This window comes from Chrysochloris asiatica, unplaced genomic scaffold (genome assembly GCF_000296735.1).
Source record: "Chrysochloris asiatica unplaced genomic scaffold, ChrAsi1.0 scaffold00315, whole genome shotgun sequence".
Classification (NCBI taxonomy): Eukaryota; Metazoa; Chordata; class Mammalia; order Afrosoricida; family Chrysochloridae; genus Chrysochloris; species Chrysochloris asiatica.
In genome coordinates this window covers 2,248,476-2,273,669 of record NW_006408833.1, presented here as the reverse complement: position 1 = coordinate 2,273,669, position 25,194 = coordinate 2,248,476, and the positions used below count along the sequence as shown (strand labels likewise).

The window sequence follows — 25,194 nt, the reverse complement described above, 5'->3', positions numbered from 1 at the left end:
TCTGTGGCTATGTCACTGACTCTGGGCCCAAGAGTCCCCAGGTCTTGCCACACTGCTGGCCAACCAGGTCTTCACCCCGGGTTCACAGAAGTCTATTGAACATTGTAGGGCTTAGCTCACTGCTTCATTGCTGTTTTTCCCTCACTTTCCCTTATGGGTGTAAAGCATGGTCACCAATCACAGCGTGTATCCCCACTGAGTCTTAGTTTTGGAAGGGGGTTTGCACTGAGGGGACCCGACCATTTGCCTTGATGTTTCCTGGGCAAGCATGTTGCTTGTTCTTGTAGTAACAGTCTTATGTTGTTTTATATTTTTCCTGTAGGTCTTTCTTTCAAGAAGCATCTTCTGTTCTTCTAGCCACTCCAGGTTGGTCTGCTTGTCCTTTCAAGCAGTACAGTTTCATTAATTCTTATTCATCTTTTCAAGTTATCTATTTCTTCCTATACCAATTTTATCATTTAATGGTTTTCTAGGAAAAAATGTTATGTTGATTTTCAGATTATTCCTAGTAGCATAGTGGTTATGAATTGGGCTGCGAACCTCAAGGTCAGCAGTTCAAAACTACCAGCTGTTCCGTGGAAGAAAGATGAGGCTTTCTGCTCCCATAAAGATTTACAGCCTCGGAAACCCTGTACAGGGTCACTATGAGTCCGAACCGATTCTATGGTACATCACAACAATAGTGCTGGGCTAATGCATCAAACTACAAAGTCATTTGAACTGCAAGCTCCTTGGAAACCCTGTACAGGGTCGCTATGGGTCGGAACCAACTTGACAGCACTTAACAACAACAACAAGTGCTTAATAGATTTCTTAACTAGTGATTAATAGATTCAAGTGCCTGGTGGTGCCTTCATAGAGAGGGAGGTGCTGGAGGAGTAGCATGCCTGCCATTTTGGGGCCAGAATTAGTTTGGCTAATTTTGCACTTCCAGTAAAGCAATGGCTATGTGATTTCTTGTGGCTTTGGATAAGAATTTGTTATGAGTTGTAATCAACTCAAAGGCAACAGGTTTTTTTTTCACTGTTGTTTATATGTATTCACACAGTTCTATGAATATGTATGTTTATACATGATTCTTTGGTATGTTTCTGTTTATATAAACATGTAAAACTGAAAGAGAACAAGGTTTCAAAATAAATTGACCAGATGATTCTCTGTGTAGCTATTCTCCTGAACTGTCAAAGAGTAATTCTATGGGTGTCTCAGTGTCCTTATATACATTACATCTCTGCCAGTGGGTGATTTGTTCTGTGTGCTTTTTTCCATGTCTCTGAGTATTTACATTTGTGAGTGTCCATGATTCTCTTTGTATCTTTATGTCTCTGCACATGTCTAGGTTTCAAAGGGTGGAGGATTCTGTATGTATCTTTGTGTTTTGCAGTAGAAATATATGCATGGAGTGCATATGCTACGTGGCAAGTTCAGACTCTCCAAGTCTGGAAGAAACATTACAACAGGAAATGCTCTGGATTCCAGCTTCCGGATGGAATTTCACTCAGAAAAATACCCCTTCCTGGTCCTCCCAATAACTGCAAGCATTCTTTGTCTTTCTTCACGAGGCTGAATTTAGGGGTTTTGTGTTAACCTTGACCTCAGAAGCCCCATCTTTCAGGAAGATTTGGCAGAGCCATGAAATTCCACACCCTGCCACTTACCTCTTGCTAATCATACTTCTTCTTCCTAAACACTTTTATAGCGCAACAATATCTACCAGACCAATTCCTATCTAATTGTCCAGAGAGGTTGGACAGACAGTCAGAAATGGAGATAAAGAAACAAAGAAGGATGAGGGCAGAGAAATATATGAAGATGGAGAAAGAGGGGCCAACAGAGATGCAAGAATGTAGGGAAAGAGAGAGATAGAGACAGAAAACAGCTATATAAAAATGAAGGCAGACAGAGACACAGAGATAATAACAACCAAGAAAATAATGAGGGGGAGACTCGGACTAGACAGATAAGAACAGAAACAAAGATGATGATGATAACAATGAGGATGATGTTGATGATATAGAAGCTAGCATTTTTGAACATTTGGTATATATATAAACAGGCATTGTTCTAAGGGATATACATGTATTAACTCATTTAATCTTCACAATAATACTATGAAGCAGTTACTGTTATCTGTCCTATTTTATGGAGTCCTGAAATAGCAGTATAGATAAGCACTGGACCAAAAGGTTGGTTTGAACCTCAAGGTCAGTGGTTCAAATTCACCACTGCTCCTCAGAAACCTTATACAGGGTCGCTGAGTCAGAATTGACTTGATGCACTTAACAACAACAGCCCTATTTTACAGATGAGGACACTGAGGCACAGCAAGGTCATACAGCACATCAATAGCACAACTAGGATTGGAATCTAAACAATCTGGCACCAGAGAGCGTACTCTTAACTACTTTGTCAATGAAAGAGTGATAGAGAAAGAGGGCGGGGAGCTGGGGACGTGCTAGAAAATAGATGATAAAAGACCTAAAGACACATGAATGGCTCAGTAAGAGATGGTGACCAAAACAGAAAAGGGGCAATAGAAAAATGAGAAGAAAGAATCAGATGAGGAGAAAGGGACAAGGAGACCAACATAGGTGTGAGAAAGACAGAGAATCAAATAATATAATTGTGGGGGTGGGGGGGGGAAGATGAAGACACAGAAACTGGAACAGAAAAAGGTAAGAATAAAGAAAGCTAGATGGAAAATAAAGAGAAATGAATGCAGCAACAAAAATAGAAAGATGAGGACTGAGAGATAAATAAGGTAGAGTGATGGGGAAAGAGAGACAGAATAGAAACAAGGGAGCTAAAAGGATATTGAAAGAGAGACAGAAAAGACAGAAATTCTGGAATGCACAGAAATTCAGAAACAGATGAGGCACAGTGATGTGGTCATGTGAGGATAGAGAGACCAAGATGAGGACCCTGAATCAGATGGGGACAGAATAGAGACACGGAAACCTCCAACATAGCTAAGATGGCGGGAGAGAGCAAGAGCAAAAAGGAGAGAGAGAATAGGAGACGTAAACAGATAAGAGAAAGGAAAATAGAGACAGATAGGGGGTATCAGAGAGATAGTGACAGCGATGGTGAACAGGGAGGAAGAGAAAGAAATAAGATACAGTAGAAAGAAAAGGATGAAGTCATTATAACACAACAACCATTCACAAGCGATTGCATATAACAGGGCTGACACTGGGTTGTATGATGCCCATTAGACGTTGAGCTCAGGAAGGCAGGGCCTGGACCTATATTCACTACTCTATTCACACACACAATAAAAGTATTGTTGTTGTTGTTGTGTGCTGTCAAGTCAGTTCTAACTCATAGCGACCCTACATAGGACTTCCTAGGAGCAGCTGGTGAGTTTGATCAGCAGTCCAGGGCTGATCCTACAGCACCACACCAAGAGTCCTAATAGAAGTGCAGATTACATGCACAGGGGCTGTGCATGAATTTGCATTGATTATATCATTGAATCGCATAGTTGCAGCTTGTTGTTGTTGTTAGTTGTCATCAAGTTGATTCTGTACCCCCCATGTGTACAGAGTAGAACTGTTCCCTAGGGTTTTCAAAGATGTGACCTTTTGGGAAAAGATCATCAGGCATGTCTTTCTGAGGCACCTCTGGGTAGACTCCAACTGCTAACCTGTCAGCTAGTAATCAAGTGCTTAACTGTTTGTACTACCCAGGGAACCAAACGCCAATGTTGTTGTTAAGTGTCATCAAGTCAGTTCTGACTCATAGTGACCCTGTATAGGGTTTCTAAGGAGCAGCTGGTGAGTTTGAACGGCCAACTTTGTGGTTCAAACCGACCTTGTGGTCCAGTGCTTTTTCCTAACACACCACACCAGGTTATATTATTGCCATCTCAAGTCCACAAATGGGGAAATAACAGTGAATAACTTGCCCAAGGTCACAAAGAGATGCTAGGAATGAAGCCCCAGCCTGCAACAGTGATAAGAGTATATCATGAATCAGGGATATAGATGAATCCTGTTGTGTGCACCTGAGATTCCAAAAGCTAAACTCCAGTCTGCCTAACTTGAAAGTCTACATGTTTGAGCACTGTGCCATACTCCTTCATCCAAGGTAAGTGTGTCCTGACTCTTTACCCTCTTTATCTCGTAAAGGAGGCTGTCCTAGCTAGCTCAGAGAGACTGGAGAAAGTCTTATAAGAGTGCCAGGAATATAGAGAAACAGTGACACCAGAGATGGAGGCAGAGATGAGGACATGGAGAGATAGAGTAGCTGAGGACTCTAGACTCACGGAAAGAGAAAGACTGAGTGCTGGTGGCCAAGAGACAAGCTTGCAGAATGTACCCTTTGGTTGTTTAAATGATTATATATTCCTGAGTGTTTTGGTGTATATACCGCCCTCCCAAAAAACAAACAAACAAACAAACAGAGGGAATAGTCGCAAATACTGTTGAATGATGAGGATATTGTAATCATTGCAATGAAATGATGAGCAGAAAACTGATGTTCTCCCATGTAAACTATCACTCAATTCGCAATAAAAAATTTTAAAAAGAGTTCCAGGAATAAAGCCCAGTGAGAGAACCTTATCTTGGGGAAATCAAAGAGTGCTTACTGGAGGAGGAGGTAATTCTAAGAGGCCAAAGGTAGATTTGTAAAGAAGCCAATGAAGCTTAAGCTTCAGGGATTCTCATTTGCACAGGCTCTTCCAAGTCCTGGATTAATGAACAGTGAAAATTCAGAGTATTTAAGCTTAGTTTAAGAGTGTGGGGGGAAAGAAAGAGTCCCCACTGAATAGCTATCATCTTGTCTAGATGGGTCTGGTGAAAGGAGATGGGGATAAGATTCGTAAGATTCAATAGTGAATAACTGTTATCATGACTAATCGCGACTGTCACACTTGTAAAGGTAGAAGTTTTGTAACAAAAAAAGGGGAGTGGTTAATCTTACAGTCCAGAAACAGAGGACCCTAGGACCATCAAGAGAGGAACGAACAAATAGAATGTGGGACCTTATCCAGAGAAGCAGCAGCGCCAGAGATGGAGGCAGGGATGGGGCATGGAGAGGGGGAGCGGCTTAAGACTCTAGATTCATCAACTAAGAAGAGAAGGTCTAAGAACTGGTGGCCAGGAGCAGACTTGCAGAATGTGCCCTTTGGAGATGTAAATTATTATATATGCCTGAGTGGCTTGTTTTGTTTGTGTGTTTTTTAAAAAGCTAAAGTGGATAAAGAGAAATACTATTAACTGATGGTATATGGAGGGGATTATAATCAATGTAATTAAACAGGTTATATGAATTGTTGAATGTGAAACTGATGATGTGCCCTGTAGACTTTCACTCAATCCACAATAAAAACCTTGAAAATAAATAAATAAAGTACATGAGCAGCCATCTAAGGTACAACTATTGGTCTCTCCAGGTGCAGAGGAAAGAAGAGTGATGAAAATTGAAGATGCTTGGAATCAATTAGCCCAATGAACTAAGGGAACATATGAATACCAGTCTCCATGACCCTGAAACAAGAACTAGATGATGCCAACTGCTCTGAAAAGGATCACATTAGAAGGTCCTGGATAGAGTGGGAGAAAATGTGGGAAAAAATGCAAAATTATTAAAAAAAAAAAAAAAAAAAAGTTCAGGCTTAACTGGTCAGAAAGTAACCGAAGAAACCTGAGGCCATCCTTCAGGTCTGGAATGGAACTCACCCTCAAAGCCCAATTTTCAGTCAAGTGGTACAACACTGTTAGTAAGGTATGATCACCATGGAATGGTCAGTCATTAAAGATCAAAAGGACAACACTTACCAAAGGACAAGGTTCAGAAGGGTTAACAAGGAGGATGGAATAGAAATAAGAACCACAGGAAGGAAGTGGGATAACTGTTGTTATATAGCCGGGATTGCAATCATTGAAATGAAATGAAGTGTATGAGTTGTTGAATGTAAAACTGATGATCTGTTCTGTAAACCTTCACTCAATTAACAATAAAAAAGTCTCAAACTTACAGGGCCTTCATCTTCCCACCGTGGACTTGACACCTACCAGTGTCTGTGTTCATCTTTTTATCTTTCCTTCCTGTTACAACGAGATCCAGTGTTGCAGCTTTCAAACCCCTTCTCCACTTTCCCAGAAAATATATCCTTCCCCTTTCTCTTCTGTGTCTTTGACCTATCATCTCTACTGGATCATTCCCAGCAGCAAATAAACATTGTCCAATAGCTCCCATCTTAAATTAGTAATAATAATTATTTTACCCTCTTCCTATCATTATCCTAGCTCTCTGGGTTCTGTTACCCTTCACAGCCAAGTTTCTCAAGGGAATTTTATATACACCCTGGCTCCACTTTAAGAGGGCAGGAATGGGGATGAGGTAGGGGTGTGGGGAGGTGTTCTGTTTCCTCTGACTTCAGTGAGGATCCTGTAACAATTTACATCCTATCCTACCAGCACTCTGCCCAATTACTCTTGGTTTTTAAAAAAATTATTTTATTTTTATAATATACATCATAAATTCTAGAATATCCATAGAAAGGTCGGTTTGAACCACAAGGTTGATGGTTCAAGCTCGCCAGCCACTTCTCAAAAACCCTACTGGGTCGCTGAGTCAGTGAGTCAAAATCAATTTGACAGCACTTAACAACATATATATATATATATATATATGTATTTACAGTTTGATTAATAATAATAAAACAAATACCTATGTACCTAAGATCCAGAATCACAACAGATAATTTGCTAATTACAAAACCTCCTGTGTAACCTTTTCTAATCTCATCTCCTTCCTCACACTAAGGTAACAATTGTTCTGAACTTTTCATTTTTCATTCCCTTGCTTTTCTCTATGGGCTCTATGGCATATAATTACGTCTATATTGTTTAATTTTGCATGCTTTTCAACTTATATAAATTCTTCTATAAACTTTTTTTTAAACCAACATTAGGTTTCCTGAACTTCTCCATGTTGATACACATAGCTACTGTTCAATATATTTTTTTAATTTCCTTATAGTATTCTACTTTATTCATCCCATTTCCTTATTACAATAAGCTTTGGGGACCATTCTTATACGTGTTTCCCAATACACATGAACAAGAGTTTCTAAGAGAGGAGTTCTCCAACTTTGGCCTTTACATTCATAAAAATCATTGAAGACCACAAACAGCTTTGGTTTATGTGGGTTATATCAGTGGATATTTATTGTGTTAGAAATAAAATGAATAAAGTTTAAAGAAATGACATTTAAAATAAAATAACAGTAATAAACACATTAATATAAACAACACATTTTAATGAAAATAGCTATATTTTCCAACATGGAAAGATTCCTAACCACTATTATGGTTTTTACTTCCCCTACCCAGGATCCCTAAGGAGCTCTGGTAGCGTAGTGGTTACGAATCGGGCTGCGAACCTTAAGGTCAGCGGTTCGAAACTACCAGCCGCTCTGCGGGAGAAAGATGAGGCTTTCTACTCCCGTAAAGATTTACACCCTCGGAAACCCTGTACAGGGTCGCTATGGGTCGGAACCGACTCAATGGCACTTAACAACAACAACAACCCAGGATCCCTAAGGAGCTCTGGTAGCATAGTGGTTACGAAACGGGCTGCAAACCTTAAGGTCAGCAGTGAGAAATTACCAGTTGTTCTGCGGGAAAAAGATGAGGCGTTCTGCTCCCGTAAAGATTTGCAGCCTCAGAGACCCTGTACAGGGTCACTATGAGTCAGAACCGACTCCTTGGCATACAGCCACCACCACTACCCAGGATCCCTGAACCACTCTGTGACAACCACTGCTCCAGAACAGATACGCATCACTCAACTTTACTAGAAAATGTCCAGCTATTTTCTAGAATGGCTGCATCAATTTTCATTCCTATCAATGTATCTATTTGAAGCCCTAGTGTGGCACTATGGGTTAATGCACTGGACTGCAGGGTCTGTTTGAACCACACGATCAGTGGTTCAACTTACTTGACTTTTCTACTTGAAAATCTCAAGGGCATGTTCACCCTAACATGTCCAAACTTGAACTCTTGATCTCCTGAAAATGTGTTCCTCTTTCTGTTTTCCTCATCTAAATGAATGGCCTGGCCTCACTACCACAGATCTTTAGGAATCATCTTGATTCCTTTTTATCTCTCCCTTACAAGCCCCCTTACCAAGCCCTCTCAATTCTAAATATCTCTCAAATCTGTGTACCTCTCTCCATCTCTACTGCCACCACCTAAGTTGACTTACTTCATTTCTCTCTAACGGCAGTAGGTTCCTAACCTTGTTTACTTCCAATCCAGTCCATAGCAGCCAAAGTAATACTTTTGCAATGTTAACTAGACCATTTTGTTGTTGTTAGGTGCCATCGAGTCGATTCCAACTCAAAGAGACCCTGTATAGGGTTTCTGAGGAGTGGCTGGTGGGTTTGAACTGCCAACCTTGCAATTCAAACTGACCTTGCTGTCCAGTGCATTATCGTGAATTGCCACACCAGACCGTGTCAATCCCAAATTTAAAGCCTTTCAATACAGTACATCTCAGCATGTTTTGGACCTATAAAAGAGACATTATTTCATTGTGATTAAATTCACATACAAGGGGGCTTTAAAAAGTTCAAGGAAAAACGGATTAAGAACTTTTAGAATTTTTCTACAAAAATGTTAAAACCCCCTATGTGCATTGCATTGGAGTCCTGGTATGGCACTGTGGGTTAATACCTGGTATGGCACTGTGGGTTAATACACTGGAATGCAAGGTCAGTTTGAACCACAAGGTCAGCCGTTCAAGCTCGGAAACCCTATAAAGGGTCGCTATGAGTCGGGACATCATACTTGGTAAAGTGGAGGGTCAGCGTAAAAGAGGAAGACACCCAATGAAATGGATTGGCACAAAGGCAGCAGCAATGGACTCAAGTGTACCTATGATTGTAAGATTGGGACAGGACTGGGCAGTGTTTTGTTCTGTTGTACACACATTCATTATGTGGTCATTGTTAAGTGACGTTAAGTCGGTTCTGACTCATAGCGACCCTGTATAGGGTTTCCGAGGAGCGACTGGTAAACTTGAACCTCCGACCTTGCAGTTCAAATGGCTTTGCAGTCTGGCGCATTAACCCACAGCACCTCGCTATAAGACTTATATATATGAAACAAAAAACTTCACTGAAACATACTGTGGTGCAGTGCATTGTTTAATATGGCCCCTCTAACCATCTTTGTAACTCTCACCAAATGATTGGATGGGACTATGCAAATGAGGTGCTTATGACCCACCAAAAGGATTGGATAGTTTGTTAATAACATAAATAAGGAACATGGCATCCATGTGGGTGTGGGACTATGCAGATAACATGTATGGAGCAATAACAAGGGGATTGGTCAGTTTTGCCATCGAGCTAGACTTAAAATGGGATCTGGTCTGAGCAGAGAGAAGGGTTATCAAAGACCAGTAAACCCTAGGGAAACTCTGGGACATGTGGAGTGACTTATGGAAATGAGACTGAAGGGTGAGTAGAGGAAGGAAGACCTGAGATGGGAATGAAGTGTAGATTTGGGGAGTGGAGCCCAGAGTCCTTGTTGTCTGTGAGGGACCAGGGTGGGATGTTGTTGTTAGGTGCCATTGAGTCGGACTCACGGTGACCTTATGAACAGCAGAATGAATCACTGCTGGTCCTGCATCATCCTCACAATCATTGTTGCGCTTGAGCCCATTGCTGCCAGCACCATGCCAGTCCATCTTGGGTGTCTTCCTCTTTTTTGATGACCCTCTACTTTACCAAGCTTGATGTCCTTCTCTAGAGACTTGTCTCTCTTGATAATAAGTCCGGACGTATGAGAGACGAAGTCTGGCCGTCATGGCTTCTAAGGAGCATTCTGGCTGTACTTTTTCCAAAATAGATTTGTTTGGTCTTCTGACAGTCCATGGTACTTTTAATATTCTTCTCCATATTGATGCATACTGTAACTCAAATGGATCAATTCTATGGTCTTCCCTACCCTGGATTTGCGGTAAGTGTTGTTCCAACTCATAGCAACCCTGTATAGGGTTTCCAAGGAATGGCTGTTGGGTTTGAACCGCCAACCTTGCTAGATAGGGAAAACAAACTGAAAGGGGAATTTTCAGATGGCTGAGAAGGGCCTTAAGGGCGGGGTCGCAGCAAGAAGTAAGGCGGGCCGTGTGAATGGGCGTGGCCTAACCCAAATCCCAGGAGAGGGGGCGGAGCCCCATAACTGGGTCCTAGTGCCACTGTGGCTGCGGCTGTCTTGGCTACAGCTCCTGCCTCTCCACCCCCTTTCCCGGGCTGCTTCCCGCCAGCCGCAGCTGAAACCTAGGCTGAGACTGCAGAGGATAGTGGAATTGGGCCCAAGCCTTTTTTCCTCCCCCGTGGCGGGAGCATCTTGGAGGGGGGCGGAGCGGGGGGGCGGGGAGGACTGGCTGAGGGCGAGCCCCACAGCGCGCGGCGCACAAGCGCGCCCCCGGCCACGGCCGTCTCCTTTTTCCTCCCCTCAGTCCCCCAGCCTCCGCTGCGGCGGGAGGAAGAACCCTTTCCGACCAGCCTGGATTGGCCAGATCGATTCCCATTCAGGGAGAAAGAAGAGACCCACACTCAGATCTAACCGACCAATCGTCCCAGGTCCACGGAAGTGGCTCTCCACCCACTGGAAAGCCCACGCCGGGCGCAGTCTCTCGACCTTCTCCTAGCTGCTGCCTCCTAGACTGCGTTCCCCAGCGGGTCCCCGGCCCCGCTGAGCCCACTCCCCACGCGAGGCCCGGGCGGCGATGCCTGGCACAGCGGCGGCAGTGGCCGCGGCTGCTGTTGATACTACCATCACTGCCACCGCTGCTGGCTCGGGCCGGGGCCGGGGGCTTGAGCCTCCGCAGTGGGGTTGAGTCCGCAGCCCCGCCCCCCGCGTCCCAGCCCCCCCACCCCCCTACCGGAGCCTGAGGCCGCAGATCTGCCCGGCGCCGGGCCTCCACAGCCCGTGCCTCCGCCCCAGGAGCTGGAACCAAGCGGGGAGCCTGGGCCCCGCGCCCAGGCCTGGACCATGCATGGCCACCGAGCCCCTGGGGGCGCTGGGCCTTCGGAGTCCGAACACCCGGCCGCTAACTCCCCGGGCGCTGCTCTACTGGCCTATGCCGACTTGGACCTTGGAGTTCCAGAGTCCGTACTGCCGGTGCCCAGGGGCTCGGTCTCGGCTCCTAGCGGGCCCCCGGATTCCCAGCTTGCCGGGCCCTCGGACGCCAGCTCGGGAGCTGCTCCAGGCCCCCGGGTCTTGCCCTGCGGGCCCAGCCCACAGCACCATCGGGCCCTGCGCTTCTCCTACCACCTGGAGGGCTTGCAGCCCCGGACTGGTGAGTGATCGAGAGAGCGTGGGATCTCGGGCCATCTCTTGGAACTGGGAACAGGTTCTTGGTCACGGGCCCTTTAAGCCTCACCTTGGGGCCAACTGGTTCATCCTGGCCTGGTCCTTCGGGGTGGGGGTGGGGGCTCAACCTGCACCCCCCTCCCCTGGCCCCTTGGCCTTAAGTTCCATCCTTCCAACCTCTGTCTCTCCTTCCTCTCTCTGTCCCCTGTGCCTCTCAGTTCCTTCAACTCCCTTCTTTTCTGTCTGCTGGGGCTAATGGGAGAAGGAGCACACGAAGAACAAGGGACAGTATTGCATGGCAGAAATGGGATTTGGTTAGGGGAACAAGAGAAAAGGAGTCTTCCATTTCCCAAGCTCCTATAGTGAGCCAAGCACTCCGCTGGATATTTTATCATCGTGTGTTTTCATTTAAGCCTCAAACCAACTATGAAGTAAATATCATTAGCCCTGTTTTGCATATGAGGAAACAGAGGCTCAGAGAAGTTAAATAACTTATCTAGGGTCACACAGCTAGTATGGAGCAAAGATCTGTTTCATTCCAAAGTCTGTAGTCTTTCCACTTTCCCAAACTAAGGTTGGAGATCATAAAAGTAATGTTAGTCCTTCTGCTTATGTGATTTTCTCCTGTAGTATTCAGCAGCCCGGGAGTGTGAGTGGAAAAAAAAAGGAGGGGAGGAGATGGTGGATTGATCCAAGGTTGGGGTTTTGCCAGGTGTATGTGGCAGGAGGACAAGGAAAGACAGGAGTTGAAGGTACTAATGAAAGAAAGGTGGGCCTTGAGGGTCGGCTGAAGGGGAGGGGTGAAGAAGCTGATGGGTAGGCCGGCAACAACAGTATCAGGTCAGGGGGGCAGAGGCCGGATATAGAAGAGCTGAAGAACTGTGGGCCACTAGATTCTAAGCAGAAATCAGGATGCTTAAGCTTGGGTTTGCAGAGTTGGCACAGCTCTAGGTCAGGCTAGGGGAGGCCTTTGTGCTGTACAGATCTGAGTGCCTGAGGAGTCCAGAAGGGCCTCCCCCTTGTAGGAATGAACTGGGCTCAGGAACTGTGGAGGAACAGCAGTGCCTTCCACTGGAAAAACCCTGAAGGAGTTGTTTAGTTACTGGGGGGCTCACATTCCAGACTCCATAGGTCTTTGGAACTGTTGCCCGGCGCCAGGTAGCAGGGAAGAAACAGAAAGCATGGGTAAGATGTGCCCCTTGCTGCTGTTGTGACCTTGAGCTAGTCATGGAGTTTTCAAGGGACTCCCTTTAAGTGGACTGGAGACAACAGGCCTTTAATGCTCTTTCTGCCCTGTGTGTTGCTCTTGCAGGCTTTTAACCTCCTCTTGACAGACTGATTGTGTGGACTGGGCTATTCACTTTACTGCAGCACCTTCTTTTAGATCCCAGCACAGTGCCACAAGTACTCGCACCTCAGGGCCTTTGCATTTGATTTTCCCTCAGCCTGGCAGCTCTTTCCCAGCTCTTTCAGGTCTCAACTCAGATGTCACCTCCTCCAAGAGACCTTCCCTGATCATTTTAGTAGGGCCACTTGCAATTCTCCTTTGCAACTACCACTGTGTTTCCATCTTTGGATTTAATGCAATCTGAAATTATCTTATGGTATATGCATGTTTATTGCCTGTTTTTAACTCCGTTAGAATGAGCTCCATAAGCAAAGGGATTGTATCTGTTTTGTTCACTGTTGTATGCCCTGTGATTAGTAGTACAGTGACTCGTCATCGTGATGTGCCGTGGAGTCGGTTCTGACTCACAGCGATCCTGTACAGGGTTTCCAAGGCTATAAATCTTTACGGGAGTAGAAAGCCTCATCTTTCTCCCGCAGAACAGCTGGTAATTTCAAACTGCTGACCTTAAGATTCACAGCCCGATTCATAACCACTATGCTATCAGAGCTCCTTAGTACAGTGACTAGGTGCTCAAAAAATCCTTGTTGAACAAAAGTCTTAACAGATACTAAGAGAGAATATAATAGTAACTATTGTCTAAGAGAAGAGCAATTAACACAGTGATTAGCATACAGTAAGTGCTCAATAAATCCTTGTTGAACAAATGTCTGAAAGGGTACTAAGGATATAGTGGATCCTCAGTAACCATTTAAGAGAAGAGCAACTGAAGTCCTGGTGTGGCACTGTGAGCTAATGCATCAGACAGCAAAGTCCTTTAAACTGTAAAGTTGGTGGTTCAAGCTCACCAGCTGCTCCTTGGAGACCCTATACAGGGCCGTTATGGGTTGGAAGTGATTCGACGGCACCTAACAACAACAGATACTCTTGGTTTTTGAGCTGGGCAATATATTTCTCTTTTAGTTACCCTGTTGGCTCCTGGTCTCACCTCCCTAATCATTATAGTGGTAATTCTAAATATTTTTCTGCCCTCCCACCAATTCTTGTAAATTACAAATCACAAAATTCTTCCAAAAACACTCCCTTCCTCCCCAAAAAGGCAATACAAATTTCCTAGGGTTCTTTTTCTAACATTGCATGGTGGGTGTCTTTTTTTTTTTTTTAAAATCCAAAGTAAGGATTGAAAATAAGGGTACCAGGGAAGGACCTGGCCACCCATCCCAAAATTCCTGATTAGTGATTACTGTGTTACCCTGAGTGAGTGACTTCCCTTCTCTGTGCCTCAATTTCTTCATCTAGAGAATGCCATGAAGAGTCTATGAGATAATGGTTGCAGAGTCTGCACCATGGTCTAAGCCCTCAGTAACTGGGAGCTAAAAGACAAGGAAAAAAAGAAGGAAAAGAGAAACCTTCTGAAGAGGAGGCAGAGGAATTACTCAGGCCCTGGCAGGCGGGCACTGGGCCATGTGATTCACAGCAGCATGGACATGAGAGTCTCGCCTCCCCCACTGCCCAGCCTGCCCGGGAGTAGAAAGCCTCGAGTGACTTGCTGCTTCTTTCTCCATGGGACTCATCTATAATTGGCCAAAAGAGGACAGGGTTGGTGGTTGTAAGGTGTGTGTGGGTGTGTGTGTGTAAAAGAGATAGGGTTTCCTGAACTTCAATGAAAGGGTTGAAGCATTTTGGTTCACGTGTTAAGACATCTGTGTGCTTCCTGAGTTCTTCCCACAGACTGCTGAGGTCTTTATTGAATCACCATCCTTAGGGTCTAGCAACTTATTCTGCTGGGGGGGGGGGTGCGAGGTTTTTAAAACTAATAATTACATTTTATCCATATGAGAAGCCTTGGATTGCTACAAAGTGCTTTCTCTTTTAGTTACCCTGTTGACCTGAGGGGGCTGGATGGTGGCCAGTAGGGAGGAGAGAAGCGATTGTTTTTGTGTCCGTTTTTCAGATTGATTAAACATAAAGTTTCATTTGGTTACTGCTATGACCCAGTGAGATCCCACCCAGAGAGGGCTTTGAGAAAGTTGAAGAGGGGTTTCCAGGTGTAGAGTTGTTTATAGGAGTTTTGGGGAAGGCACTAGCCTACCTCAGGGTTGAGGCCTAGACCATGCATCTAGATGCTAGATATAGGGTACAGAATTTGGGGCTTGACCGTATCTCAGCCAAAGGGATTGCTCCTGATGTTAGAGCCTTTTCATGGGTGGTTGGGGGATCTGAGGGGGGCAGAAAAAGGAGTTGACGCCTTCTCATTTGGAGCCTTCAGAGACTGTAAGAATTATTAGAAGTGGAACTGGAAAGGCCCCTAGACACTTTTTGGTTCTGGGTTTCTCAAACCGGGGGATCTGTTCATCTTAAAATAATTAATGTGATTCCCATAGTCCACCACAGAGCTCTGAAATTTTATAGTTGGAACCTAGGAATCTAATAAGGGGATTCAAAAATTGTGTGGAAAAATTCCATTATCTTTCTATTCCATTTTTCCATGTATGAATTTTTTTCAAGCCCCCTAGTATTTTTAACCACTCGTCTGTCAGTTTGTCGTACTGTGGTAGCTGGTGTGTTGCTGTGATTCTGGAAGCTATGCCATGGGTATTTTAAGTACCAGCAGGGTCACCCATGGTGGACAGGCTTCAGATGAGCTTCCAGACAAAGACAGACTGGGAAGAAGGAGTAACAAACTAGTTCCGAATATTTAGTCACTGAAAACCTTATGAATAGTAGTGGAACACTATCAGCACCAGATTACTGAATATTGAAACTTGGGTTGCATCTCATTATAAAGAAAACAGAAATCCTCACCACTAGACCAATATGAAGTGGATTGGCATAGTGGCGGCAGTGATGGGGTCAGGCATAGCCAACGATTGTGAGGTTGGCCCAGGACTGGGCAGAGTTTCGTTCTGTTGTGTATAGGGACAAATGAGTTGGTACCAACTCGATGGCACCTAACAACAACAACATTTTTTTTTTTAAGTTCTCCAGGTGATTCTGATGTACAGCCAAGTGGGAACCACTAGTCAAGCCTGTTTTCCAATTAGGACAGTAGAGGCTCAGAGAGGCAGAAACTTAGCTATGGTCCTACACTACGTCATCATCATTAGGGCCAGGAGAATGAGGCTGACTTTCCCATCTGAGGCCTTCTCCTCATACCCCTTAAGTCTCCCTAACTCACCTCCGATACTGAAGGAAGACACTGTGTCTAGGCAAATGGTAGTGAGTTAATCCCTCCACCACATAAACACTAACACTGACTGCCTCAGTCTACTCTCTACTCACAGTTCTCCTAAAAAGCTGCCATTTGATAGAGTTGAAAGGCAGTTGCAGTTCTGGGACTGTAAGCAGCAGTGCCCAATGCAGGGGCTGACCCAAACGAAGGGCTCTAGGAAAAAGCCAAGCAAGGTTTGTAGAGGCAGAGAGTAATATGGAAGGCAGTCCAGGTCGGGAGTTTGGTGGTGGGAGCAAAGGCACTGAGACATGAGGCATCCTGGGAACTGGGACTGGTGTTAGGAACAGTGGAGAGAGAAGACTGACAAAGAAACTTTATCCTGAGGGCAAAGAGGAAACCACTGAAGGATTTTTGTAGTTGTTGTTTTTAAGCTGGGGAACACAGTGCTCAGATGTGGGTGTTTGAAACCTTCGCATGGCTGCATGTGGAGAATAGATGGTAGGAGTGCAAGAGTGGAAGCAGGGAGATAAGCAGCTTGTTGCAGTCATCTCAGCAAGAGATGATGATATCTTGGGTTAGGGCAGCGGCAAATGGAGAGGGTGAGGACTGAATGCTAATTAGGTAATAACTTGGACAAGAAAGTACAAGATGAGTTCAGGTTGTTTTCTGAAACCAACTAGAGTGACTTGGCAGAAGAAGGAGTCAGTTTGAGGAGAAAGTTGTCTGAAGCATGTAAGTTTGAGAGAGGCTTACAGAGACATTTGGCGTCCTGGTGTGGTGCAGTGGGTTAATGCACTGAACTGCAAGGTCAACAGTCCAAGCTCACCAGCCACTCCTCGGAAACCCTATACAAGGTCACTATGAGTTGGAACCAACTCCAAGGCACTTAACAACAACAGCAACAAGGAGACATCCAGGTGGAGGTGGCCAGCAGACATTTGTATATATGATTCAAAGACTCAGGCTAGAGATGTTGGGAGTGATTCATGGGGACGGTGTGGATGGTTTTGGAGCCAGTCCCATCCTTAAAGATATAGACAGTGAGGTCAACAGTCACCCACAGAGGATATTCATTACTTGCCCAAACTTTGCTTTAGCTTTCTTTGAGGGGAGAAAGTAGTCTTTTTTTCAAAGCATATTTGCATATAGCTGAGCCCCATTTTACAGATACCCAGGAATGTTGCAAAGAACTGAGGGAGGGAGGACTCCTGAAAAGCAAACCAAATATCGGTAAAGTAAATTCTTCTGACTCCTTCACTGTTGTCTGGATCAAGGGCACCCAAGGAAGGGGATGGAAAGGAGAAGAGAGGGGCAAGAGGGAATGGAGTGGAGAATCTGCTGGGGTGTTTTAGGAAAGCAGCTGATTCCAAGGGAGTGTCTGGGAAAAGACCAGATTAGGTTCCTAGTCACCTGGGGTTGTGCAACCAAATGATACAGACTTAAGGTAGCTAGGAAAAGGCTTTTCCAGATGGGAATGAAAGAATTGAAGCTTCCAAGTTGCAGATGGTTGGCTTTCCTGCTCCTTGGCTCTTTCAGGCATCTCTGTTCCTGGGGGAGGGACCGGCTGTGCCTGCCTGTTCCCTCAAGGGTGAGTAGCAGCTAACAGTATCCCAGACAGATCCAAGCCATGGCTTTCTGGGGGTCTGTTAGCTAAATGCTTTAGGCAGATGTGGAGCTGGCCAGACGCTGTCTGGGTGGGGCTTGGACCTGTCTGGAGTGAGGGCAGAAAGCGCAGTCAGCCACTGGCTGGCCCCACAGAGTTAAGTTCTCTCATATGGAGAGACTAGACTTCATAGAGCAGTGAATCCAGCCTCCTGGGGCTGGTTCCTGAGACCTGGAAGGCTTCATACCTTCATAAATTTCCTCAAAATACACGTAGGTATGCAAACAAGACTGCAGGGCAGTAGTTGAAGGAGTCTCTACATTCCTGGCTCTACCTCTTGGGGAGCCTTAGTTTCTCCATTTTTAACATTATGGACCTGTTCATCATATTTGTCTGCCATACAATAGGGCATCAATAAATGTATGGTGAACAATAAGGAGAAGGTTTTTGTTGTTCTTAAGTGCCATCAAGTCAATTCTGACCCATAGCAAGGAGCAGCTGGTGAGCTTGAACTGCCGACCTTGTGGTTCAAACCAACTTTGCAGTGAAGCGCATTAACCCACAGTACCACACCAGGAGTGAATGAGGGGAGGAAGGAGGGTATTTGTTTGTTTAACATGATAATTTGTATCTATATGTGCACCTCAATGTAAAGAAAATGAAAATCCTCACAACTGGACCAATAAATAACACCATGATAACTGGAGAAAAGATTGAAGTTGTCAAAGATTTTATTTTGCTTGGATCCACTATTAACACTCATGTCAAGAAACCAAATGACATATTGCATTAAGAAATCTGCTGCACAAGACCTCTTTAAAGTGTTCAAAAGCAAAGATGGCAGTTTGAGGACTAAGGTACACCTGACAAGCCATGGTATTTTCTATCACCTTATATGTATGTGAAAGTTAGACAATGAATAAGCAAGACCGTAAAAGAATCGATATATTTGAGTTATGGTGTTGGAGAAGAATGTTAAAAATACCATGGACTGTCAGAACAAACAAATCTGTCTTGGACAAAGTGCAGCCAGAATGCTCCTTAGAAACGAAGACTTAGTCTCTCATATTTCATACATCTTATCAGAAGGGACCAGTCCCTGGAGAAGGGCATCATGCTTAGCAAAAAAGAGGAAGACCCCCAACAAGATGGACTGACAGTGGCAGCAACGATGAGCTCAAGTGTAACAATTGTGAGGAAAGGTGTAGGACCAGGCCGTATTTCGTTCTGTTGTACATAGGATCACTATGAGTCCGAACCAACTTGACGGCACATAATAGCAACAATACCAAGAGTTGTCAAGGAGCCCTGGTGGTTCTGTGGGTTAGATGTTGGGCTACTAACAACGTAAAGGTTGGTGGATCAAACCCATCAGCTGCTCCTCAGGAGATGCATGAGGTGGTCTGCTCCCATAAAAATGTACAATTTTGGAAACACTATGGAACAATTCTACTCTGTCCTATATAGGATTGCTATACTTTTGAATCCACTCAGTAGCAGTGGGTTTGCTTTGATTTGGTGTTGGGTTAGGGTTGTTGTAAGTAAGTATTAAATGTCATAAGTAAAGCCCCTAGTACTGAGCATAGCACATTGTAGCTATATTCAACAAGTGTCACTGGCTGGCCCCTTTTGCTCTCTGCCTTGCTGTTTCTGAGCCTGCATCCCTCCCTAACTTTCATGCCCATGAGGACCTTTTTATCTCTGCCTCCCTTCTGACATGTCCCTTCCTTTTTTCTGTCTCCCTCTGTATCTCTCAGTTTCTTTGAATCTCTAGTTTTCTTGGCTTCTCCTCCCTTGTTTTTGTCCCAGTGTCTTTCTCTCTCATTTCTTTTTCCCTCTTAATCTCTCTGTGTCTCTGTTCTCCAATTTGACCAGGCCTCTGGTGTGAGGGAGGAGATAGGGGTGGTATGCTGGGATCACTGGGGTTGCCACAAGGGTTAGAGGGGCCATCCCCCTAATGGGTTTGCTTACTTACCCTGTCCTTACAGGGAGGAAAATTCCAGCCAGCGTGGCAGCCCCGGTACCTGGTAATTACTGCCCCCAATGCTCCCAGCTTCCTGTCTTCTGTCCTCTGAAGTCTCTCTTCCTTTCCTGTCCTCTAAAGTCCCCAGCCCCTCCTGGGGGTGGAGCTACTACCCTTTCATATCCTTCTCTGGCCTCAGACCCAGAGACTCAGGGGGAAGGTGGCCAGGCCTTCACAGAAACAAAGCAACTGGAAGAGAAATTGACTCTGTGCTCTCACATAATTGTGTGGCTTGTGAGTGTGTGTGCTCACACATGCGCCTGTCTGCCTGACTGTCTTTGGCCAAAAGGTTTGTCTTGTGCATGCTTTAATATTCTAGTTTCTGTATGTCCTTTTATATATTTGTGTGTGTGTGTGTGTGTATCTGTGAGGTGTTTTTTTTTTTTTTTTTTTTTTGGCTGAGTCCTGTTGTGGCGCTGTGGGATAATAATGCATTGGATCTTTTGCAATGACATCAGACAAGGTACTTAGTTCTAAAATATATATGAAACTACAACACCTCTACAAGAAAAAGACAAATAACCCAATTAAAAAATGGGCACAGGACATGAACAGACACTTCACCAAGGAGGAGATCCAGGCAGCCAACAAACATGAAGAAATGTTCATGATCACTAGCCATTAGAGAGATGCAAATCAAAACAAAAATGAGATACCATTTCACACCAGCAATAACAGCAAAGATTAAAAAAGTAGAGGCCAATAAATGCTTGCAGGGATGTGGAGAGACTGGGACACACCTGCCTTGCTAGTGGGACTGCAAAATGGTCCAACCTCTCTGGAAAGCAATATGGCGCTTCCTCAGAAGATTGTAAATAGAAATACCCTATGATCTAGTAATTCCTCTACTTGGTATTTACCCACAAGAAATACGAGCCATAACAGGAGTAGATATATGCACATCAATGTTCATAGCAGCACCATTTACAATTACAAAAAAGATGGAGACAACCAAAGTGCCCATCAACTGAAGAATGGATAAACAAACTGTGGTACATACACACAATGGAATATTATGCTGCCTTGAAGAATAACAAGGAAGCTGCAAGCCACTGCATAATATGGATGAACATTGAGGACATTATGCTGAGTGAAATTAGTCCGTCACAAAAAGAGAAATACTACATAGGACCACTACTGTAAAAGACTAAGAAAAAGAACCCATACTAAAGGGGGGTGGATTCTTTGCTGGTTGCTGGGATGTTGGGGGTGGGAGGTGCTGCTTCCATGAGCATTGATTGTGGATCCAAGCAAAATGAAGTCTTTGACAATTTCAGTCTTTTCTCCATTTATCATGTTACTTATTGGTCCAGTTGTGAGGATTTTCATTTTCTTTACATTGAGGTGCAATCCATAATAAAAGATGTAATCTTTGATTTTCATCAGTAAGTGTTTCAGATATTCTTCACTCTTAGCAAGTAATCTTGTGTCATCTGCATATCGCAGGTTGTTAATGAGCCTTTCACTAATCCTGATGCCATGTTGTTCCTCAGCATACAGATTGAATAAGTATGATGAAAGGATTCAACCCTGGCACACACCTTTCCTGATTTAAACGTATTCAGTATCCCCTTGTTCTAACAACTGCTTCTTGGCTCCTTCTAAGCACAATTCAGTGTTCTGGACTACTCATTCTTTGCAATGTTATCCATTATTTGTCTTCCCCGGAAACCCTATACAGGGTCGCTATGACTCAGAAACGACTCGGTGGCACTAAACAACAACACACTGTCAAAAGCCTTTGCATAGTCAATAAAGCACTGGTATTCTCTGGCATCAGCAGTGATATCCCTAGTTCCACGTCCTCTTCTGAATATAGCTTGAATTCCTTCCTATCACTGTGCTAAAGAATCATTTAAAAAATATTTTCAGACAAATTTTATTCCCATGTGATATTAATGATATTTTTCCGCATTCCACTGGGTAATCTTTCTTTGGAATGGACACAAATATGCATCTCTTCCAATTGGTTGGCCAGGTAGCTATCCTTGAAATTTCTTGGCATACATGACTGAGCACCTCCTGAAGTGCTTCAGTTTGCTGAAACATTTCTATTTGTATTCTGTCAATTGCTACAGCCATGATTATCATCAATGCCTTCAGTGCAGGTGTGAGTTCTGCCCTCAGTATCATTGATTCTTGATCATATGACATCTCTTTTTGGTACAGTGATTCTCTGTATTCTTTCCATCTTTTTCTTTTTAAACTTTTTATTGTGAATTGGGTGAAAGTTTACAAACAAGATCTTCAGCTTTACATTCAACAAACCATACACCTTGTTTCATCTCAATGATTACAATCCTCTCCCTGCAACAGCATTTATCCTACTTCCTCCCTATGGCTCCCCATTTACATCTTATATTTCACAAACAAACAAGGTAAAAATATTTGATGTATACTTATAAAACAAAATATATGTATATATTCCTTTAAATGTCCAGAGGGCACATTCTGCTAGCCACCCTCCTGTCCACAGGCACACAGTCACTGGCTCTATTGTCACCACTTTTATAGGTAGGGATCTCCTGCTCCATTCATGATCTTCCTTCTTGATGGTCCTGGGATCCTCTGTTCCTTTACTGAAAGATTAACTACTCTCCTCCTTTAGTTACACATCTTCTGCAATGACATCTGTGACAATCACAATTAATCCTGCTAATAATTATTCACAAGTGAGTCATAATATCCTATCACCTTCGTCCCCCATTCCCTCTGGGAAAGAAGGAAACTATTGAGTAGGGATTCTACCTTACCCCCTCATTCTGCAACTAAGCACACTCATGAAAGCTTGTAAGCCAGCCACTTTGTGCATTTGTAGCCCACCCCCATTTTTTTTTTTTTAATTTAAGGTTTTTATTGTGGGTTGAGTGAAAGTTTACAGGGCACATCATCAGTTTCACATTCAACAATTCATATAACTTGTTTCATTACATTGATTATTGTTTATAATCCCCTCCATATACCATCAGTTAAAAGTATTTCTCTTTATCCACTTTAGCTTTTTTTTTTTTTTTAAAAAACACACAAACAAAAAAACCCACTCAGGCATATATAATAAATTACATCTCCAAAGGGCACATTCTGCAAGTCTGCTCCTGGCCACCAGTTCTTAGTCCTTCTCTTCTTAGTTGATGAATCTAGAGTCCTCCATGTCCCCATCTCTACCTCCATTTCTGGTGCTGCTGCTTCTCTGGATAAGGTCCCACATTCTATTTGTGTGTTCCTCTCTTGATGGTCCTAGGGTCCTCTGTTTCTGGACTGTAAGATTAATCACTCCCCTTTTTTTTGTTACAAAACTTCTACCTTTACAATTGTGACAGTCATGATTAGTCATGATAACAGTTATTCACTACTGAATCTTATGAATCTTATCTCCATCTCCTTTCACCAGACCCATCTAGACAAGATGATAACTATTCAGTGGGCCCACCCCCATTTTTGATAGCCAATGTCTAAATTTCTCATCCCTACATCCCAGTACACTGAGTAACAAGGTTGTTCCTTGATAAGAAGGATCCTCTCATTTCGGGAGGATTCCCATTTTGAGTCACTGAATTCATAGGCAAAAGTCTACTTCATCAAATTGTCATAATTTGCACTTGCTCTCAGTATCAAGCATCTTTCTTTTCCTCGGTTCAAGTTCTGGTCAACTAACTTTCCAAGCTAAGTTAAATTGGTACTAGCTGCAAGTTTGGTGTTCTCGCACACCCCCCTGCATTTCAGACCAGCTTTCCACTTCACTCTCAGCCCTAGCCCCAGGGACTAGGTCAGTGCCATGGGCTCAGGACTTGGCTAAACAACTTGGCTCACAACTTCCTAAACTTCAGACCAGCTAGCCCTTCCTCTTCTCTCTCTCAACTCCAGGTCAATGGGTGCCTAGGGAACATGGCCAAGCTCAGCCTATGTCTCCATTGCTGCATTTCTCCCACTTCCACTCACAAGTAGACTTAGGTGGTTAACCGGAAAGCATCAGTCAAAACAAGGCCAGGGGCAGATTGTGGAACAGACCATCAATTGCTCAGATGTAAATTCAAACTGATGCTGAAGAAAATGAAAACAAGTCCATAAGAGCCAAAATATGACCTTGAATATATTCCACCTAAATTTAGAGATCATCTGAAGAACAGATTTGATACATTAAACACTAAAGACTGAAGACCAGAAGAGTTGTGGGATGACATCAATATCATACATGAAAAAAGCAAAAAGTCATTGAGAAGACAAGAAAGAAAGAAAAGATCAAAATGGATGTCAGAAGAGACACTGAAAGTTGCTCTCCAACGTAGAGATGCTAAAGCAAATGGAAGAAATGAGGAGGTTCAAGAGCTGAACAGGAAATTTCGAAGATCAGCTCGAGAAGACAGAATCAAATATTACAACAAAATGTGCAAAGACCTGGAGTCAGAAAACCAAAAAGGAAGAACACACTCAGCATTTCTCAAGCTGGGGGAACTAAAAAAAATTCAAGTCTCGACTTTCGTTATTGAAGAATTCTCTGGGCAAATTATTGAATGATGTAGAAAGCTTCAAAAAAAGATGGAAGGAGAAAAAAAAAAGAAGGAAGAAATTGATAATCTGTTCTACAGTCTGCTCCAGACCTTCTTTTTTGGTTGATGATACAGAGCTTTTCCACCATCTCTTCCTACAGATGTAGTCAGTTTGATTTCTTAGTATTCCATCTAGGAGCTCTGGTAGCATAGTGGTTACGAATCGGGCTGCTAACCTCAAGGTTGGCATTTTGAAACTATCAGCTGTTCCACGGGAGAAAGAGCTTTCTGCTCCCATAAAGATGTGCAGCCTCGGAAACCCTGTGCAGGGTCACTATGAGTCAGAACCGACTCCACAGCACTTAACAACAACAACAAATTACATGTATATAGTCATCTTTTATGTTGTTTAAAAAAGGTATTTGCAATGAATAAGTAATTGATCTTGTAAGATTCTATCATGTGATCTTCAACATCATTTGTATCAACAAAGCAGTATTTTCGAACTACTGATCCTTCCTTTTTGTTTCCATCCTTTACATCTTGATTGCATGTCTGATAGATTCCAGGCTGAAGAATTTGATAGAATTCTTAAATTAATCATCACTGGCTTTAGTAATTAGTGCGTATTAACTGGTCTTCCTTGCAGGCATATGGATATTATCCTATCACAGACAGCAATATACTTCATACTTAATCTTGAAATGTTCTTTTTGATGATGAATTCAATTTGGCATTCCCAGAATTGTATACCATATGAATGTCAGATTCAAAATGGCCAATGTCAGTCTATTTCAGCTCACTAATGCCTAGTCTTTATGCATTCCATTTCATCTGACAACTTCCAATGTTCCTATATTCATATGTTGTATATTCCATGTTCCAATTATTAATGGATATTTTCAGCTGTTTCTCCTTGTTTTGAGTTGCACCCTATGAGCAAATGAAGGTCCCAAAAGCTTTACTCCATTTTTGTCATCACAGTCAACGCTACATTGAGGAGGCAGCTCTTCCCAGTTATATTTTGAGTGCCTTTCAACCTGAGAGGCTCATCTTCAAGCACTATATATATCTGACAATATTTAGCGTAGTGGTTACGAATCGGGCTGCAAACCTTAAGGTCGGCGGTTCGAAACTACCAGCTGCTCCGCGGGAGAAAGATGAGGCTTTCTACTCCCGTAAAGATTTACACCCTCGGAAACCCTGTACAGGGTCGCTATGG

General features: G+C 43.6%; 1 protein-coding gene and 1 pseudogene across 1 annotated transcript in view; one reads left to right on the top strand and one right to left on the bottom strand.

Moving 5' to 3' along the window:
- The window catches only part of LOC102823553, a 47,940-nt pseudogene extending 36,920 nt beyond the window's left edge, over nucleotides 1-11,020 (bottom strand).
- FGD1 (FYVE, RhoGEF and PH domain containing 1) overlaps nucleotides 10,917-25,194 on the top strand; it is a 68,972-nt gene continuing 54,694 nt past the window's right edge. The window contains exon 1 of the mRNA XM_006875258.1: nucleotides 10,917-11,325. Within this exon, the coding sequence (XP_006875320.1) occupies nucleotides 11,019-11,325 (307 nt within the window). The 5' untranslated portion in view covers nucleotides 10,917-11,018. The remainder of the gene's footprint in view (nucleotides 11,326-25,194) is intronic.